The 18,425-nt window shown below is 35.8% G+C and overlaps 2 protein-coding genes across 2 annotated transcripts; both read left to right on the top strand.

The window, feature by feature from the left end:
* Positions 1 to 292: 292 nt before the first annotated feature.
* Positions 293 to 3,793, top strand: nkx2.3 (NK2 homeobox 3). The gene is made up of 3 exons (XM_051125363.1): positions 293 to 404; positions 511 to 856; positions 1,853 to 3,793. Exons 2-3 carry the CDS (start codon positions 517 to 519, stop codon positions 2,476 to 2,478), a joined length of 966 nt encoding a protein of 321 aa, XP_050981320.1. The 5' UTR covers positions 293 to 404; positions 511 to 516; the 3' UTR covers positions 2,479 to 3,793.
* Positions 3,794 to 8,165: 4,372 nt separating this feature from the next.
* nkx3.3 (NK3 homeobox 3) lies at positions 8,166 to 11,157 on the top strand. The gene is made up of 2 exons (XM_051126440.1): positions 8,166 to 8,655; positions 9,995 to 11,157. The coding sequence occupies exons 1-2, from the start codon at positions 8,364 to 8,366 to the stop codon at positions 10,447 to 10,449; spliced, it is 747 nt and encodes a 248-aa protein (XP_050982397.1). The 5' UTR covers positions 8,166 to 8,363; the 3' UTR covers positions 10,450 to 11,157.
* Positions 11,158 to 18,425: the final 7,268 nt, after the last annotated feature.

Genomic DNA, 18,425 nt, shown 5'->3' with positions numbered 1-18,425 from the left:
TTAATCTCCAAAGAATCATATTAACAAACACAGTACAGTAAAACAATGTTGTTCGTGAGAAGATGTTTCTCTGCTGAACTGAGGACTATCTGAAGAGCTTTTATTTTTAAAGGATGCATAAATGATTGCGTTGGTCTGGATGTAGCTATCGAAAATGTATCGTGTGATATTAGAGACTGTTTTGTGCTGGTATGAAACTGTATATGCGTTTCCTCTGTGGATTGTAGGAAGGATCATTACATCCCGCCCCGGTAACGTGACATCACCGGGCAGAAGAACTGCCTTGTGCTGCCGGACTCCAAGAAAAACACACAACAGTTTTACACCGACGAGTGGCGGTCTTCACCTCTCTTCATGCAAATCAAGCAGCCATGACAAAATGGGAGATTAATCGACACATTTAGGTATGTTTACTTGATATTGTTGCTTATCTAAACAATTGTTCAACAGGGCTTAGTGCTCGAAGCTTCCAGTTGAATCAGGAATAACATTGTAGATGTAATCCAACAGCGCCTGATGATGCTTCCGAGCCCGGTTACATCAACGCCGTTTTCTGTGAAGGATATACTGAAACTGGAGCAGCAATCTCGCCACCTTCAATCTCTGCATCCCGCGCAACACCACGCACAACTGCATCCGGAACTGCAGGAGAGATTTCAGGCACCATCATCCTGTTTTCTCGGAGGTGGAGACAGCCCAGGCTTCTCAGACAACGACGAGAAGATGTCTTTTCTGAACTCTCTGTCCATGCAGGATAGTTTAGTGGAGAGCAGCCTTTCCCCTCCGATGTTCGTCCATCCGGCCCTGGGACACGTCGACACTAAACTTGAAGATGAACTTGAGGACCACGAAACGAGTGGGTGATTTGTGTTTTACAAATGACGTGAATGAATTTGAATTTGAATTTGAAACTGACGAGGAGATCGATTTGCTCGTGTCTCTCAATATAAGATATAAGGGTCAGAAAGAAAGATTAAAAACGAGAAAAATAATTCAAAAATTGTATTTTTGATTAATCGTACAATGGTATTTTTACAAATATAAAATATTGCATGAATCTTTAAAGACTTTTTTTAAAAATATATATATTGACTAGCATTGGAAAATGCATAAATCAGGCCTTTCAAAAGCTTTTTCAAAAACGCGACAAATTGAACTGCTTTTGAAAATGATAAAACATTGTTTTGTGATTGAATAAAAAAGCAGCTTTGAAAAACCATATGTGGTAGGCATGTTTTTATGCGTCTTCATTGCAAGGCAATACAAATAACCTCGTTAAAGTATGTTATTATGATAAAGTTATACAGTTATGATAAATCTGTGTTATGTATGAATATTGCACGTTGTGACCTTTAGAATTATCGTTCTAATTCTCTGTTACTTTCTATCGATCTAACCCTGCAGATATCTTGGACATGCATAAACTTAAATATATATATATGTGTGTAAAATATATACATACTATATAAATAACACTGACTGACCACTTGTTTACTGTTTATGTATTGCACTATATAATTCTATGACTAATGTAAAGACCGCTGCGAAATCTGCACAAACTCTTAAGTTTTCCTGTTTATCTAAGGTCGTGTGTTAAAGTTGTGTTGGCTGAACTAACTGTAACTAACTTTTACGTATATTGCTAATACAATTCAAATCGTAATTTTATTTTACATTATTTCCGAAAAACTGTGAGAATGCGTAAGTGACAGAAAGCGTGGATCAAGGCCTACTGTATTATCCTAACTCACCGCAAAATCTTTTGTTTACGCAAGGAAATGCTTCGATGAATTACGTTAAGTGAGAGTTAACCGAGTTAGCATTGTCTATTTTGTGTCTCCCGTTTTTGCAGAAAGCTGCGGTGCTATCATCAGATCTCCGGAGTGTGAGGGTGAGGTGCACTCGGACACGGAGCGCTCGCAGCGGCAGAGGACACGCAGGAAGCCGCGGGTTCTTTTCAGCCAGGCGCAGGTCTTCGAGCTCGAACGGCGCTTCAAACAGCAGCGCTATTTATCGGCTCCCGAGCGAGAACATTTGGCTAGTACCCTGAAACTGACATCCACGCAGGTCAAAATCTGGTTCCAGAACCGCAGATACAAATGCAAGCGACAGCGTCAAGACAAAACACTGGAAATGGCAGGACACCATCACCCGCCGCCGCCCAGGAGAGTAGCGGTGCCGGTGCTAGTCCGGGATGGCAAACCGTGTTTAACGGGATCACAGAGTTACAACGCCACGTACGCCGTGAACCCAGGCCCTTATACATATAACGGCTATTCATCTTATAATAACGCCGCCTACACAAACCCTTACAGCTGTACATACCCCAGCCTTCCTCCTCTTCCAGCAAACACATCCACTAATGCGCTGATGAGCATGAGTCTGAACAACCTCGGAACATATTCCCAACCTCAGACATCACAAGGGACCCCCGTGTCGGCGTGCCAAGGGACTCTGCAGGGCATTCGGGCATGGTAGTGCCATAGCAATACCCACCCGTCTGTATATAAATGGCAACTTTACAATATTAGCACACAGTTAGCCATGTTTTATAGGCCTAGGGTCCTGTATAGTCTACCTTTTCAGTATAAACTTGAGTGAATTTCTTCTAGCAACCCTTCCGTGATGGCTGAACCAATGCACATGAATATTCATAGCAATTTTTGACCACCTATTTGGGCAAGATACTCCCCGAACATTTGCGGGTCTAACTTCAGACTGGCACCGTGGTATCAAGGACAGTTGTTTTCTCATTCATTGCACTTATCGATGAAAAGTTATTACCTAAGAAATGTTACGAATATTGACAACGGTGTGTGTGATTTTGTGCAAACCTACATTGTAAAAAATAAAAACAGTAAACTTTATTTTTAAGAAGGTCATGATAAAATGTTTACTGTTTGATACACGGGACGTACCCAAAATCTACATTATAGTTTAAAGAGCATTCAAGTTAAAGAGAGTAACAAAAAGATACCGAATACGTAATTCAAGACGCAAAAAGGTTTTAATACGAGGTGCAAAAATTCACAGAACAAAAAATTGCGCCTAATTCGGTTTTCCCCAAAATACTGCGTATGGTAGTTATTGCTATATCCACAATATGAGCAATAACCTACAAGCCAAAATGTTCTTGCAATATTTAAAAAAAAAGTTTCGTTAATAACACGGTTCTGAAATAAACTTACGTTTGAAATAAATTAGCTTATTTATTTTATTATAGGTTACATTTAAACATTTATGATTATTAATACTCACGAGAATAATTCGAATTTTTCGAATCTCCCAAACACATCCTCATTTAAATGGCACTTGAAAATGTTTGTATATTAACGATAGATTCCAACGTTTCCTAAACTATGCGCACACTTGAACTGATCTTTTTGCTTTTGTTTCCCAGCTTTTTAAAGACAAAGGGGTCACAAAATGAACGACGAATGAACGATTTTTTAAAAAAAATACACACACTATAGCAGAGAATAAAGCGTTCTGGTAAAAACTGCTTAAAATCGATAGCTTAATCCACGCTTTACAAGTCAGACAGGAAGTTAAAAGTTAATTTAGGCCTGTTTTGTTAAGCATGATGAATTGCGCTTGAAGTAAGGTTTTTTTTATATAACAATTTCACAAGAAATGCAATTGGTTTAAAATTACATTCATTAATAAACAATGTTAGCTTTCCCTACTCCTATTTCTTTTTCCTCCAATGGCAGGTTTCAACCTTCTCTAGCCTACTCATTGCAAGTTGTTAAACGATGTAACTGAGCTTATAATGACACATCGTGCTTAACCACATTACAAGCTCACCTTAGTTGTATACATATTATATATATATTATAAATAATCCTGCAAAACACTTTCAGGTGCGCAGCCTTTATAAAATCATGAATTCTATTAAATACTACTTCAATAAAACCTTTTAATTCGTATACTACATGGAATTATTATTGTTTCTTTTTTTTAAATTGTCTAACAAACATTTGTGCACTTCGCAATTTACGCGCTGTGGAAACCAACTCCTTTAAGATTACTGACCTAAATTCAGCATCTTTGGACCTGACAGGTCCTATAATGACAATATAAACAACATAAAATTATAAAATAATAATAATAAAAAAACATTATTACAATTTGAAAAAAAAAAAAAAAAAAAAAAAAAAAAAAGAAAAATGAAAATGGCGTTACTGAATTTCGTTTCCTGGCTACCTAATTCATCATTTTGAATTCTTAATAACAAACACAAAACTTTTGATGGAAACAAGCATATGTTCGGCCATTACGCGCGGCGTAACTCGTTTATCCTTCAGCCCATTCACGGGTTCACCAGAGCTCCCACTCTAATAATGAAGATTAATAGAAAAGTAAACAGAGTCATCAGGGGTTTGTCTCTACTAATAGCAAGGATGAACAGCTCCCCTCGCTACTGCAAGGCCATTGGACATACCTGCTGTCAGGGTAAGTGGCCCAGACACTTCAGTGTAAATACTCATGGCGACAGAGCGGCGATGCCTCAGGATGAGCCGCTATAGAGAGTGCTGGACTAGAGATATGAATCTATAGAAAGGATTTCTGGACGAATATCAAGAGAGGGTGTGGTTACTTCCCCAAAACAGTGCGTCATAGGCCAAATATTAGTAGTCGGATGGCCAGATTTCTCTTAACCACAACTAATGGGAAACTGTTGGTTTGACGCATTTGGTTAAATAAAGGCTTTTATAATAGTTTCAGAATACTGAAATTATTCTGTTTTACAACTACTGTAATATCAGTAGTCCTAAATCAGGTAGCAAGGCGGAAAATATCTATATGGACTGGTTATCTGTATAGAGATAAATAGGAAGGAAATAAAAATGACTATATTTCAAGATAACATGAGGTCAAAGCTATAGGCAACTGAATTCATATTCATCTTCTAAACTGCAAAGCGGGCTAACATGAAATAATAAATAATAAATAATGAATAAGCTGACTGAAATGGAAAAAAAAGCTAATGGAAAACTAAAACTAACTAAAGTAATGACAGTTATTGAAACCAAGCATTGTAAATAAAAAGAAAAGAAAAGAGAGAATGAGTGATTAATACAGCTGCATACTTATGAAGGATAAATCACAGCATTTGAATCTTGTGCTTTCATAACCCCTTGTTAATGTCAAACACCCGAATCTGAATGATAAAATCAATGAACAACACATTTGCCTTTACTGAGGAAGAAAGATATATGCCTAACTATTAACAGGTCTTGATTTTGTCACAAATCTCAAGGTGATAAATGGCATATCTTAAGAGAAATCCACCAAGGTTGAGTACTACAGCTTTGGGTGTTATCCTCTATGTAATTTATACTGTCAGCACCTTTATTCTGGAAGTTTAGTGTGGAAAGCGCCCCCTGCTGGTCACGTCACATCCGCCAACCAAACACTCTGCCTTTAAAAAATCTCTCTGATCAACATATTGTTTATAAATTTTAATATATAAAGACGAAGAGCTTGACAAGATCGTAATTCTTTCAGGGACACGAGATGAATGTTAAATAGCCTACAGAGGTCACTCTCTTGAGCATAAAAATGCTTTAGACAAGCAAATCCATCCAACTGACATCTTGACCACTGAATCTGCTGTGATTTTTTCCCGCATCTGACCCAATGAATTAGAATGTTTCTTCAGAGCGAAAAACATTTACAACATTTCAGACCTCCCAATATGGTGATATGGCTTACTCAACATAAACAACAGCAGAGTAATATTTATTTGGTTGAACGTCGTCGAAGTGCAAACAAAAGAAAGGCATCCTGCTAAAAGTTGTTTTAAAAATGTTTTAAACATGAAGCACTTTACAAGACGTGGCTCAGTTTGGTTTGTGAGCACTTAATATGTGAAATATACACAGCGCAGCAAGATTTTGTCATATTTTTGTCTTAAAGATTGAGCTTTTAACGCAAGGGATGTGCACGTATTTTATACAAAGATCTTGAAAACGGGACATAGCCTAGCCTACACCTAGCCTGAGTTATCCTTGTTGATCATCCGAATCTGTAATATGGAATAGGGTGTGTAAAAAACACTCAATATACCAAATGAAAGGCATAATTGCCATGTCACTGTAGCCATAAAATATTTACTACCTTACGAAAATCAAGCCCATGCATGGTATGACACCACTTGTCGATCTCTGTTTCATTCATAATAACTCTTTATCAGACTGTGTGGGCTACCACGAAATTATGTTGTTACATGGAATTATTTAAATTTTTAAAAGCTGTGCTGGAAAGATACATTGTTTCCAGCAAGCCATTGGCTACTCAAACGCACGGACTGCATATGAACATCAGTTGGCCACATGGAGGCGCTACAATCGTGTTTCTTGAAAACGCAAACGGGGAACAATGGCTTTGAGAAACATTTAGCATACAACAAGCTGAGATTTACTTCATAATGTCATACAGTCGAAATACCTACATTCACTAGAATTTCTCTGTAAAGTGTGCTATTCTGTATAACTCATTGAAAAACCTGTCAGGAACCGAGAGAGATTTCACAAAACATCTGTATGAGTTATAAATAGCTGCAACAGCCAAGGTAAAGAGCATTTACGCAAGACATTTGAATTGAAATTAACGTTATAAATTATTTACACTAACAAAAATAAAAATGCTTATAAAGCAGAATTATTAAAAACGACATGCTTGAATTCAAGATGCCTAAAGTAAAATCCTATTGCTAAATAAATGAATAAATAAATGACGTTTGAGTTGGAATTCAGTGTGAGCTAATACAACTAGGCTGAAATAACAAACAACCCCGTTTCAATTTGACAAAAGGGCATTTCAAGGTAAAAGAAAAGCTGAAGAAAAAATGTTTCAGATCTCCACACGAATAAACTTGAATACAGTCTCGTTTTATTGTGTTTCAAAGAACGAATGTTTTAGAACTAAAATTAAAGTACACATCTAACACTTATAATATAGCTAATACAATTCAAATAAAAAATATTTATGTATTCTACTGCGTGAAAATAATATTGCATCAGATCAGAAACAATACTTGAATAAAAAGCAAAGAATTCGATGAACTCTAGTTATCGAATATGTTACCTTTATATGTCTAAGCAAGTCAAATGTTGAACATTAAACATAAACAAAACATTCAATATTAAGTGTTGGTTGTGAGATGTACACACGTTATACAAAAATGCTACGTAGTTTATTTTAAGGATTTTTTTAAATGTTTTTTTTTTTTTTTTTTTTTAAGAGTTTTAGTCAGCGTTACCTTTCAAATTATGACCCCGTCAATGTGTCATAGGCGTTTAAAACACTGCTGTATATGTGTCTTTGTATTTATGGTTTTTAGCATTTTTTTAACATTGTAGCATTTTATTAAAAAAAAAAACTACTTGTGAAAAGGTTAAAACTAAAACATTTGCTAATTTAATAGGCCTACACGCGAGTGTGAGTTTAATCATTATTTTAACAAACGTTTTCAAACAATCTTCAGTGTGTAAAAAATCGTAAGAATACTCCATTCGACATAAAAACCTGTCTTTTAATAAATGTGGTGAACATATCTGACAATTTTAAGAAAAACGTAATGACTTTGACACAGAGTCATGAAGGTCTAAAGGAAACCCTGTCTATATTATGATTATTTTGTCAAAGGACAACAAAATGAGTTCCCACATGTTGGTTACGCCACACTGACTCTGATTCGGCTGACAAAATTTTGACAAATTATGTCAAACAACTTACATTTCTTTCCTTTTTTTCAAGTGCTTTTTTGTGTGTGTGGACGTTAATATAGAAAGTACTGAAATCAAGGGATAAAATCACCATGCACTGCTGACATTAAAGGAGGTGTATAATTGTATGATAGTTTTTTTTTTTTTTTTTTTTGCGTATTTCACGTATCCTGAACTTTATATCCGCACAAAAATGTGTCACGTCAATGGCGCATATATTAAACTAAATATAAAAAAAGAAGAGATTTTTCCCGTTTCGTCTCGGACATCCTTGTTTGTCATCGAAAAACTCAACCAAGCCAGTAAAAGTATGTGGTAGTAAACAGATTTCGATGGGTGTTCAATTCTACTCGTCTATTTTAGAGGGAGGAGCGAAACGCTCCAGAAAGCCCATTGGCACCGTGTCTGAAAAGGGAAGAGAGGAAACTGATGCACACATGACATCTTCTGACACTTTACTCGTTGATTGGGTCAGAAGACGTTTTCCCGCAATTAAATGACACGCAAAGGGGAAACCAATTATACTGAGGACTAATTCACCGCCATGAAAGCGCAGGAGCTTCCCAGATAGAAGAGCAAAACTGCAGGCCATTGAAAATTGTCGAGCAGGTTACGTAGGTTATGTTTTAAATGGCGAATAACCGCACCTCCTTTTCCATTCACAACATATTAAACCGAGGACTTGACTGCGAGAAAAATACCGGTCTTGATGAGGAATACTCAGAAGAGCAGGTTCATGGAGAGGAGAGAGAGACCCGGGATTGTTCAAGCTCCTCTCTGCCGGTGGAAAACGCTGGAGCTGAGAGCGCACAGAGGCGCATCTCTTCCTGTGTGCTTGTTTTGGACTCCTCATCCTCTGACCAGCATTCATGTGAGGAAGAATCAACAGGAGGAGAGGACAATTCACTGCAAAGACGACACGGTAAGACATTAAGACAACTTCACGTATTGCTGTACGTTATTGAGGAGACCGGGCAGCGTTGTAAACATTTTGTCTCCACACCTGTTAACTCAAGTGTTTTTTCCATCTAACTTGTGTCAAACGTATATAATATTCCAATATTTGTCTGCAACAGATTAACATATAGTTTAGAAAAACTTAACTGTGTTAATTAACGTCAATAAAAAGAGCTGTTGTCCGTAGCTTTTGTGCATCAATTTATTGTGGCAATAAAACGTTTTTCCGAATCATTATTATGCATCACTCAATTTCAGCTTAAACATTTTAGTTATTTAAACCGGCACACATATATGAAACATTTTAAATGCAACTGAAAACAATTTTATGCAAATTTAAAACAGAGACTAATCTCTAACATAAAATGCGTGTTTGTCGCAATTGTGACGAATATAGCTTATACAACCTTATAAACAATCTCATTTTGTTTAGTATTTGCGGGCCAATATAATACAATTCAACAAGTGAAACTGCTAATTCACATGACACAAGTTCTGTCATTTAGCATAAACATGATCTATATATATCTAAATCTATAAGACCTACACTTTCTTACCACGAAAAATGATTTTGTGTTGTAAATAGGTGAAAATATTTTTACACAAAATATCATTTAATTTATAATCATGTTATGGAAATGACAGAACTGTGTTTTTTTTTTTTTTAAATAATATTTTTTTATAATGTTTGATAACATTCACACAAGCTTTATGTGTAAAAAACATTTAAGGTGTATAAACAAATACACCCAAGCACTGTTTATGATTTGTAATTGTCAGCTTATGCTTTATGCATTTTTGTATGTGTTTCAAATTTATTTATAAGGTAAAAAAAGACCATTTTGAATAAAAAGTGTTTATATTTTAAATAGGGGTGGCATAATTAAGTATTTGATTACATCAATAAATTCATTTACAACATTTAAAATATTCATGTTTTAAGTTACAGTGTAGTGGGGCTAAAAAAACACACATTTACCCCAGAGTTTATATACCAGAGTAATATATTAAAGTTTAAGACACAGATAAAGACCTGAGATAAAGAAGCTGAAATAATAATAAAACCACTGCCTTTGTCTCCTCTCAGAGAATTAAAATAAAGTATTGTTCACTGCTTTAAAGTAAATATCTCCTCAAACAGACATCAGTTTACATTTAATAGGTCTATTAAGCTCTTAACAGCCACTCCTCAATATTGTCCAGCTATTTTAAGCTTTTATTTTTCATATCGGCTACTGAATGTAACACAAAGGCCTCTGATTTTCCAAACAGAGCCTAAACCTGTTTTTTTCCCATCTATACAGATCACGACAAGGACCAACAGAAACCACAGAGCTGCAACTTTGAAGAAAACCCCAAATCGAGCAAAAAAAGATCACGGGCAGCGTTTTCCCACGCGCAGGTGTACGAGTTGGAGCGGCGCTTTAACCTGCAACGGTACCTGTCTGGCCCAGAGCGGGCTGACCTCGCAGGAGCACTCAAACTGACCGAGACACAGGTGAAGATCTGGTTCCAGAATAGGAGATACAAAACTAAACGGCGACAAATGGCAGCCGAGCACGCGACAACTCCCACGACAACCCTGGCAAAGAGAGTGGCAGTGAAAGTACTGGTGAGAAACGACGAGAGGCAATACAACGCCGAGGAGCTGCCTAGTCCGTCCGTTCCTCCATTATACCAGTCATTCCCGTACTATCCCTACATGTTCTGCTTCCAGCCATGGATCTCGGGAAACACTTTAAGTGGTGGCCTGTACTGATTTACTGGAGTTGTTACAACATCATGTGGAAAGTGACTGCGGAGACACAAACAGTCAGAATACAGCCAGATAAACAAAACTGCTATTCCTCCATGGATTATCAATGCTGAAACTATAAATAAACTATAGAATGACCATAAAACCAGAAGAGGAATATGATATACTGATGTTCACAATCAGTCATTTTTAAGTCAAAGCAAAGACAATTCACTCAGAGGAGTTTCTCTCATTTGTAGTCATATCTGTCTTTTTTAATGATGAACAGTAATGCATTTGAACAAGTATGCACACTTAAAATGAATTTTATTGCTTTAGATCAAATATTAAACCAAACCTGGCATCTGCAAAACAAATTATTAATGCTTTTAGGTGTACAATTTGAAACCTAACAATCGTCCGTTTGTAAAATGTTTTGCATGACTGCTTTTAAATTTTTCAGTTTAATATTTGTTACCTAATGCAAAGGCATTCATACATTTAAGTGTTGATTAAATGTTCAAATGCTTTTTACTGTAGGTCCACTGTAAATGCTTTGATATTGAGCGTGTTTAGTTAGCTTAAGTTTTTCTGTTAGCATTTGTCAATTAAAGCTCTTGTTTATTTTCTTCACCATGGAAAATACACTCTATAGTTCACTAAGTCTTAAATTGTGTCAGCTGCTTTAATTCAATGCCTAAATCCAGTATCAAAGTCCAAAATACAGGTCTAATAAAGGCACATTTGATTTTAAAAAAATCATGTGTCTCAACACAAGCTAACCGCAAAAGCAAAAAGCTTCAAGTGGGTTTGTCAACACAGCGTACAAAGATAAATGCCTTAAAGGCAATCATTTAATAGGAAGAACTGATCAAAAGATTCTTTGTAAATAACGTCCTGACAGGCGAGAGACTAACTTACAGATAAAAGCCAATGAAAACAGCATCGGTAACATTAAAGTCATAATTCAACAGAATTTTAAATAAACCAACAGCACTTGGTCTCTTATAGAAGCCACAATGAATGCACAAATTTGTTTTAGTTAACTTAAATATACTGAAAGTGAGCCAATCTGGGATTTGAAATATCAAATGATCTATAATCTGCCCTGTCTCTGACCTTGCATGCAAGACTGTGCCGTACATTTTCATGAAGAACAACAGAGTCAGACAGACTGTTTTGAAAAGTCTGCAGTCCTGTGTTTGAGTAGGACAGTATCACTGTAAGGTCAAACACGTTTACAAATGAAGCGCTGTTTACGTGTCAAATAACATGCTTTTTTAAAATGGTTTATATATTGGATTCAACAACAAACAATACAGATACAGACTATCTATCTATATGTCTTTCTTTCTTGATTATCAACTGCTTATATATTAATTAAATATCTAAAAAACTGAAATAAACAGCAAAGCAAGCTGAATAAAGGGTACAATGCAATGCATTATTTAAAACATTCATCTGTTGATGAATTTCATTTAAATGACTACTGAATCTTAAATTTTCTATTTACTATTAGTTTGTTTTACGATTTCAGTATTTGTTTACTTAAAAAAATTCTATTTCTTTGTGATTAATTTTGTAATTTAGTATCAACTTCTGAGTGAAACTAATTTTTTTTAATTCAGATAATTTAGCAATAAATTAATAAATTAAACTAGCTGTTCATTAGAGCTGCACAACGATTAGTTGCAATTAATTGATTCAAAATAAAAGTTTGTTTACATACTATATGTGTGTGTACTATGTATATTTAAATATACACGCATACATGTATATATTAAGGAAAAATGTGACCCTAGACCACAAAACCAGTCGTAAGTAGCATGGGTATATTTGTAGTAATAGCCAAAAATACACTGTACGGCTTAAAATGATCGACTTTTCTTTTATGCCAAAAAATCATTAGGAGATTAAATAAAGATCATGTTCCATGAAGATATTTTCAATATTTCCTACCATAAATGTATCAAAACTTAATTTTTGATTAGTAATATGCATTGCTAACAACTGAATTGGACAACTTTAAGGCGATTTTCTCAATATTTTGATTTTTTTGCACCCTTCCAGATTTTTTTAAATAGTTGCATCTCAGCCAAATATTGCCCTATCCTAACAAATATTCCACATTGCAATGGAAAGCTTATTTATTTAGCTTTCAGATGATGTATAAATCTCAATTTCATAAAACTGACCATTATTACTGGTTTTGTGGTCTGGGGTCGCAAATATGTTAGATTCATATGTAAAATATTTATATATAATATAAATTATATGCAACTGTTTACATACAATACAGACAGATATTTTTTTTTAATATATACACATATGTGTGTGTATTCATATATGAAGAGTTCAGATGCAAAAGCCCCTAAATCCATCTGTTGCATTTCTTTAAAGTTAGCATTTCTTTCTGGCTACTTTGTATAGGTTTCTATATAAGTACTGGTACTTCTGATTGGGCTGAGGCTGGAATTTAGAGAGTTTGAAGTAAAAGTATTTGATAGACGTATAATATGTGTCAGGAGCATTTATTCACTATCATTATCTCATTTTTGACCGAGATGGCTTTTAGCTGGCTTTGCATCTGAGCTCTTTATATACATAATAAATACACACAGTACACACACATATAGTATGTAAGCATACATTTTTATTTTGAATCGATTAATCGCGACTAATCGTTTTGCAGCTCTACTGTTCAGCTGTACTGAATATCTGCAGTGTTTCAGGTAAGGATGTTGAAATGTGTGTTATTCCACGTGACTGAGACTGTGCTGCCTTTCACACACATCCAAGGATTAGTCAGCTGTTTATTGCAGTAAAAAAAAAAAAAAAGAATGTTGGGGGCGAGAAATATAATTCTAATTCAACCATCACAATATAAAGCAGTTCACATGAGTTTAAGCAGCCCTTTCGTGATATCTGCATGATTCAGATACTGTCAATAGACCATGTCTACGTTGCACAACAGAGTCTGGCTAAAACCCAGAGCACATTAATCATGTGCGCTTGAGGAGACAACACCCTCATAAAGGCAAGAGAAAGGAGGTTCAGTATGACCAAAATACAGCGTCCATCTGCAATATCACACTCTCAGAGACCTGCATCCACTACAGCAATGTTTTACACACAGTCAAGCCAGATTCATGGATGAAATCACAGCAACATACCATATATTGTTCATTTTGAGAGAGCCGAGTGCAAAACACGGATTTCCGTTTACAATCCACCAACAAAGTGAAGAAAGAAAATAAGTAAACTGTACTAAAATCAGGCCACCTGTGAACCATCAGTGTAGAGTCAATCACACAATTTACTATTAAAATGCAAAAATGCTAGTAAATGCATCACTGTATCAACCTAAATACATTAATTTATTCCAACAAAACTCATTTTTATGAGTTAAACGGTAAAAATAGCTCTTTAACGTAACAATTTTAACATTTAATGTTTATAATATTAGCATAAATATATGAACCATGGTGTTTTTTCCAACCCAATTAATGTCTACAATATCAGTTCCTTGTATGAATTTTGTAAAGATGTTGTTTTGGTGTTTTGAATGTTTTTTTCTTTCAGTTACAGTCTTTTTCATTGCTAAAATCACTTGATGATGGCCTTTATAAGCACAAGGACTACTGTATTATAGACCTCTCCACAAAAACGTGAATAGATCGGCTTCTGAAGAGGAATTAGGGTGCAGTTGAGCACCATATGGATGTCTGTGTTTATACAAAAAAATGTATAGTGAAAAAGTATGTAAACATGGTTTTTGAGTAGAGCAGACGATTCGTGCAGACTGGAGTGAGCAGGCTTATAAACCCTCACAAAGACAACAAAAGCGGTTGCGAGAGTTCGCCCACTGTGCGCTCATTATTACCTGCTACAACAAAGCCCCTCAGCAATTAGGCCTCCCATTGACGGGAAAAAACACAAATTGTTATTTTGCCATGTTTCACTTCGACATTCATCTGTGAGGAAATTAAAACAGGTGAGATAAAGAATTGATTCAAAATACCTCAACCATGAGTCGGACACTCCCAGTTCAACTGCTGAAGAACAAAGAGTCTGTCATCAGCCAAGACACTGATTAAGGGATTTCACACAAAGAGCTGTAAAGCAAAGTACTTCCAGAATGTCTCACAATTTCCTTGATGAGCAATAAAAAAGAATTAGTGGTTAGTTATTTCTGGAGTGTAATTTTCTCTTTTTTTTTGTTTAAAAAAAAAAAGCTATGGAAGGTTATTTCTGCCATGGCATTAAAAAAAGGTAATTGTGATGTTTTATCTCACAATTCTGATAAAAAAAGAAGCGTGAATTGCTCAGAATTGTGAGATATAAAATCAGAATTGTGAAATATAAATTTACAATTCTGAGAAGTCGCAATAAAAAAACAACGGTGAGATAAAAAAAAAAACTTTTTTATTTTTTATTTTGTGTGAGAAAAAAGTCACAATTTTAAGATATAAACTTAAGAATTGGGAGAATAAAAGTTGGAAATTTTGAGATAAAAAGATGCAATTACTTTTTTTTCTTTATTTCATGACAGAAATGGGCTTCTATACATAGCAGCTCATTTATTTCAATGGCAGAGAAAAGACAAAAAACAGGTTTAAAGGAGAAGTTCACTTCCAGAATTAAAATTTCCAGATCATTTATTCACCCCCATGTCATCCAAGATGTTCATGTCTTTCTTTCTTCGGTCGCAAAGAAATTTTTTTGAGGAAAACATTCCAGGATTTTTCTCCCCATAGTGGACTTCAGTGGTGGCCAGCAGGTTGAAGGTCCAAATAGCAGTTTCAATGCAGTTTCAAAGGGTTCTACATGATCCCAGATGAGGAATAAGAGTCTTATCTAGCAAAACAATTGGTCATTTTCTTAAAAAAATAAAAATGTACAAACTTTTTAACCACAAATGCTCATTTTGCACTAGCTCTGCGATGCCCATCCATGACTTCACGCAAAAAGTCACATGTGGTTAGTTCTTCGTTCATGTCCTTCGGTTAAAAAAGGTAGGGTAGGGTGAAACACTCCTGCAACTTCAAAATCGCTCATCACTGTTTTACCTTTTTTTGTAAAGGGTGTTTGACTTTCTTTGCATGTTCGCTTAGTAAAACTGCGTCGGTACTTTCTCCTACGTCATGTGCGTGATTACGTAATGCGTGAGGTCAAGCTAGTGTTAAATGAGCATTTGTGGTTAAACAGCATAAAAAATTATTTTTCTTAGAAAACAACCAATCGTTTCACTAGATAAGAACCTTATTCCTCAGCAGGCATCATGTAGAGCCTAGAGGTTGCATTGGACCTCAACATTGTCCGTAAAGGGTCGTAAAAATTCGGTCATAATCTATTATCACCCGTCATTTTTTTTCTTTTTTTATGTTTTAATTATAATAACACATTTAATTGCTTTTATTTTTGTTTACATTTCCATTTTTATCATGAAGTTACAGGACGACAGCACAATGTTTAAAAACAACAAAATAGGCTAGGGCTGAGTAATAAAAAAAAAATAAAAATAAATAAAAAATTCGATTTTAATAGATTCTCATTTTAATGAACTAAAAAACGATTCTTAAAACCCAGTCGATCTTTTGGTCCATGCTGTTTTCAGTTGATGAATGAGCAATACATAGTGCGCCTCCCATCCAATAAATCGCAATAGGCTGAGCTCTGCGCTTTGTTACTTTTGATATGAAATAAAGTCTCAGATTTCAAATTCTGTCCATTTCATCAGGAAATTCAAGCAATAAATACCTATTGGCGCTCCTTAATGTGGCGTGATAGATCGGTGTAACTTACACTGGGTACTCATCTTGCCACCAACTGGACAGGGGTGTGAATTACAGCTACAATTTGCAATAGAGCACCCTCAGTGTAATCTGTCAAAGTGACGGACGGCCTTCAGATTTTTCCATCACTGATTAAAAAAAATTCTGTCAATAATGGACAATTTTCGTTAACGCGACCTCTGGTAGAGCATTGAAACTGCAATTTGGACCTTCAGCCTGTTGGCCACCACTAAAGTCCACTATATGGAGAAAAATCCTGGAATGTTTTCCTCAAAAACCTTAATTTCTTTTCGACTCATTTTACACAAAGAGTGTCACCAAAACAGATCTGTAAAAGTAATGACTGTTTTCAAACAGGTTTTTCCAACACTCCCCTATTTCTGCAATTACAGATTTAACACACAGTTCCACCCTAACCCTAACCACCATTGGTTGAGTCAGTTTTGCAATGTTTTGACAGCACCATAGATCAACAGTGTTAAAAGTTTTTAGGGAAATCAACCTTCTTAAGTTGGTAATCTACCTAAAGTTGTTTCTGTTTAAGCTGGGATGAGAGAAAGCATTTTAAATTGAAAAAATGACACATATCACAAAATTACATGCATTAATGCCTCATGGTACTTGAACAGATGATCAAGCTTCCAGGTGGGAGGAAGTAACATGAAGCTACATTTTCACATGTGCGCAGTGGAAAGAGACGTTAATGCATTCATCCCGGCTATAGAAAGGGCACGAAAGAGGAAAGAAATGGCCCAAAGTTAATACCTTTGTTTGGAGAGAGCACAGCTTCACATTGACCTTGTCTCCTCAGGCGAATCACCCCCCAACACCACCACCAATAATCCAACCCACAGGACTCCACAGCCTGTTCCAAAAACGATTAGCTGATAACATCACGGCATGCTGGAATGTAAACATTTACAGTAAAACCATAAGAGATGAACTCTCCTCCAGTGTGATGCATTTATCAGCCATCAACTCTGCTTCTCTTCTGCGAAAACACACACTGAGCTTTCTAACCACAAGCACGGCTTTGTAATTCCTCAGATTTAAATGTATAAGGTTTTATGAGTGTGTGGTTAGGAAAAATAATGTAAAGAACACTCAATGCATAAATGTTTTTCTTTTAGGGGCGAGAGTGCTTTAGATTTAGTGATGTAGCCAATGTGGCTTTTCTGACAGTTGGTGAATTAAACACATTACACTTTTGATACTCTAGATATTATGAGATAAACAATGTAAAACAGGACATGATTTGTTCTCAAGAGTTGATTAAAATGACTAAATACCAGAATCGTGCCGGGACAGGTGGCCCGAAGGAACGGATTTTGTGACGTCAGCTGCAAAGGAAAGTTGTTTCAGATCACGTTACATTTACAAAAAAATGGCGAATTTTGCGTGGGCAAGAAAGTATTTTGATGCGTGACGATACAAGTTGCGTTAAGACGCGAAAACTAGATGTACACAAACAAGAAGAAACAATGCGTGGCGATATACATGTGTTTTTCTGAACTGCTGAACAGCATAATTTGTCTCATTTGAAATAAATACAAAAAACTGAGATAAAAAAATTAACTTAAGTATGAATTTTAAACACCCTATTCTTAAAGGGGTCATCAGATGCACATTTTCCACAAGTTGATATGATTCTTTAGGGTTTTAATGAAAAGTCTATAATATACTTTGGTTAAAAATTCTCAATGGTTGTGTAAAACAACACCCTTTTTACCTTGTCAAAATGAGCTCTGTAAAAATCATCTCATTCTAAGGGGTTGTTCCTTTAAATGCAAATGAGCTTTGCTCGCTCCGCCCCTCTCTTCTCTCTGTGGAGTGACGAGCCTGTTTAGCCGCATTTAGCCGCACTTAGCTGCTAAACTTCCAAACTACCATGTTATAAGGAAAGATAATCGCAAAGATTCATAAAAAAAAAACCCTTGTAAGTGAAGCTGGATCATGAATGATTTGCGCGAACATAGATGGATATATGTAGATCGGGAGCCGCATTCCCTTCACAAACAAACTTAATCCACTGCATCTTCAGTGGCTCAGATGTCGGGAGTAAATAACGACCACTATGTTCATTATTACATCCAGCAACACAACACCTCAATCGCTTAATCTAATTTACATCCCTGCTCCGGCATCGAAACAATGGAGATTACTGGACTGTGACAGCTGGTCTGAGGTAAGATGCTCATGTCAATC

The sequence above is a fragment of the Labeo rohita genome, chromosome 13 (genome assembly GCF_022985175.1).
Source record: "Labeo rohita strain BAU-BD-2019 chromosome 13, IGBB_LRoh.1.0, whole genome shotgun sequence".
NCBI lineage: Eukaryota > Metazoa > Chordata > Actinopteri > Cypriniformes > Cyprinidae > Labeo > Labeo rohita.
This window is presented reverse-complemented; position numbering and strand designations above follow the sequence as displayed.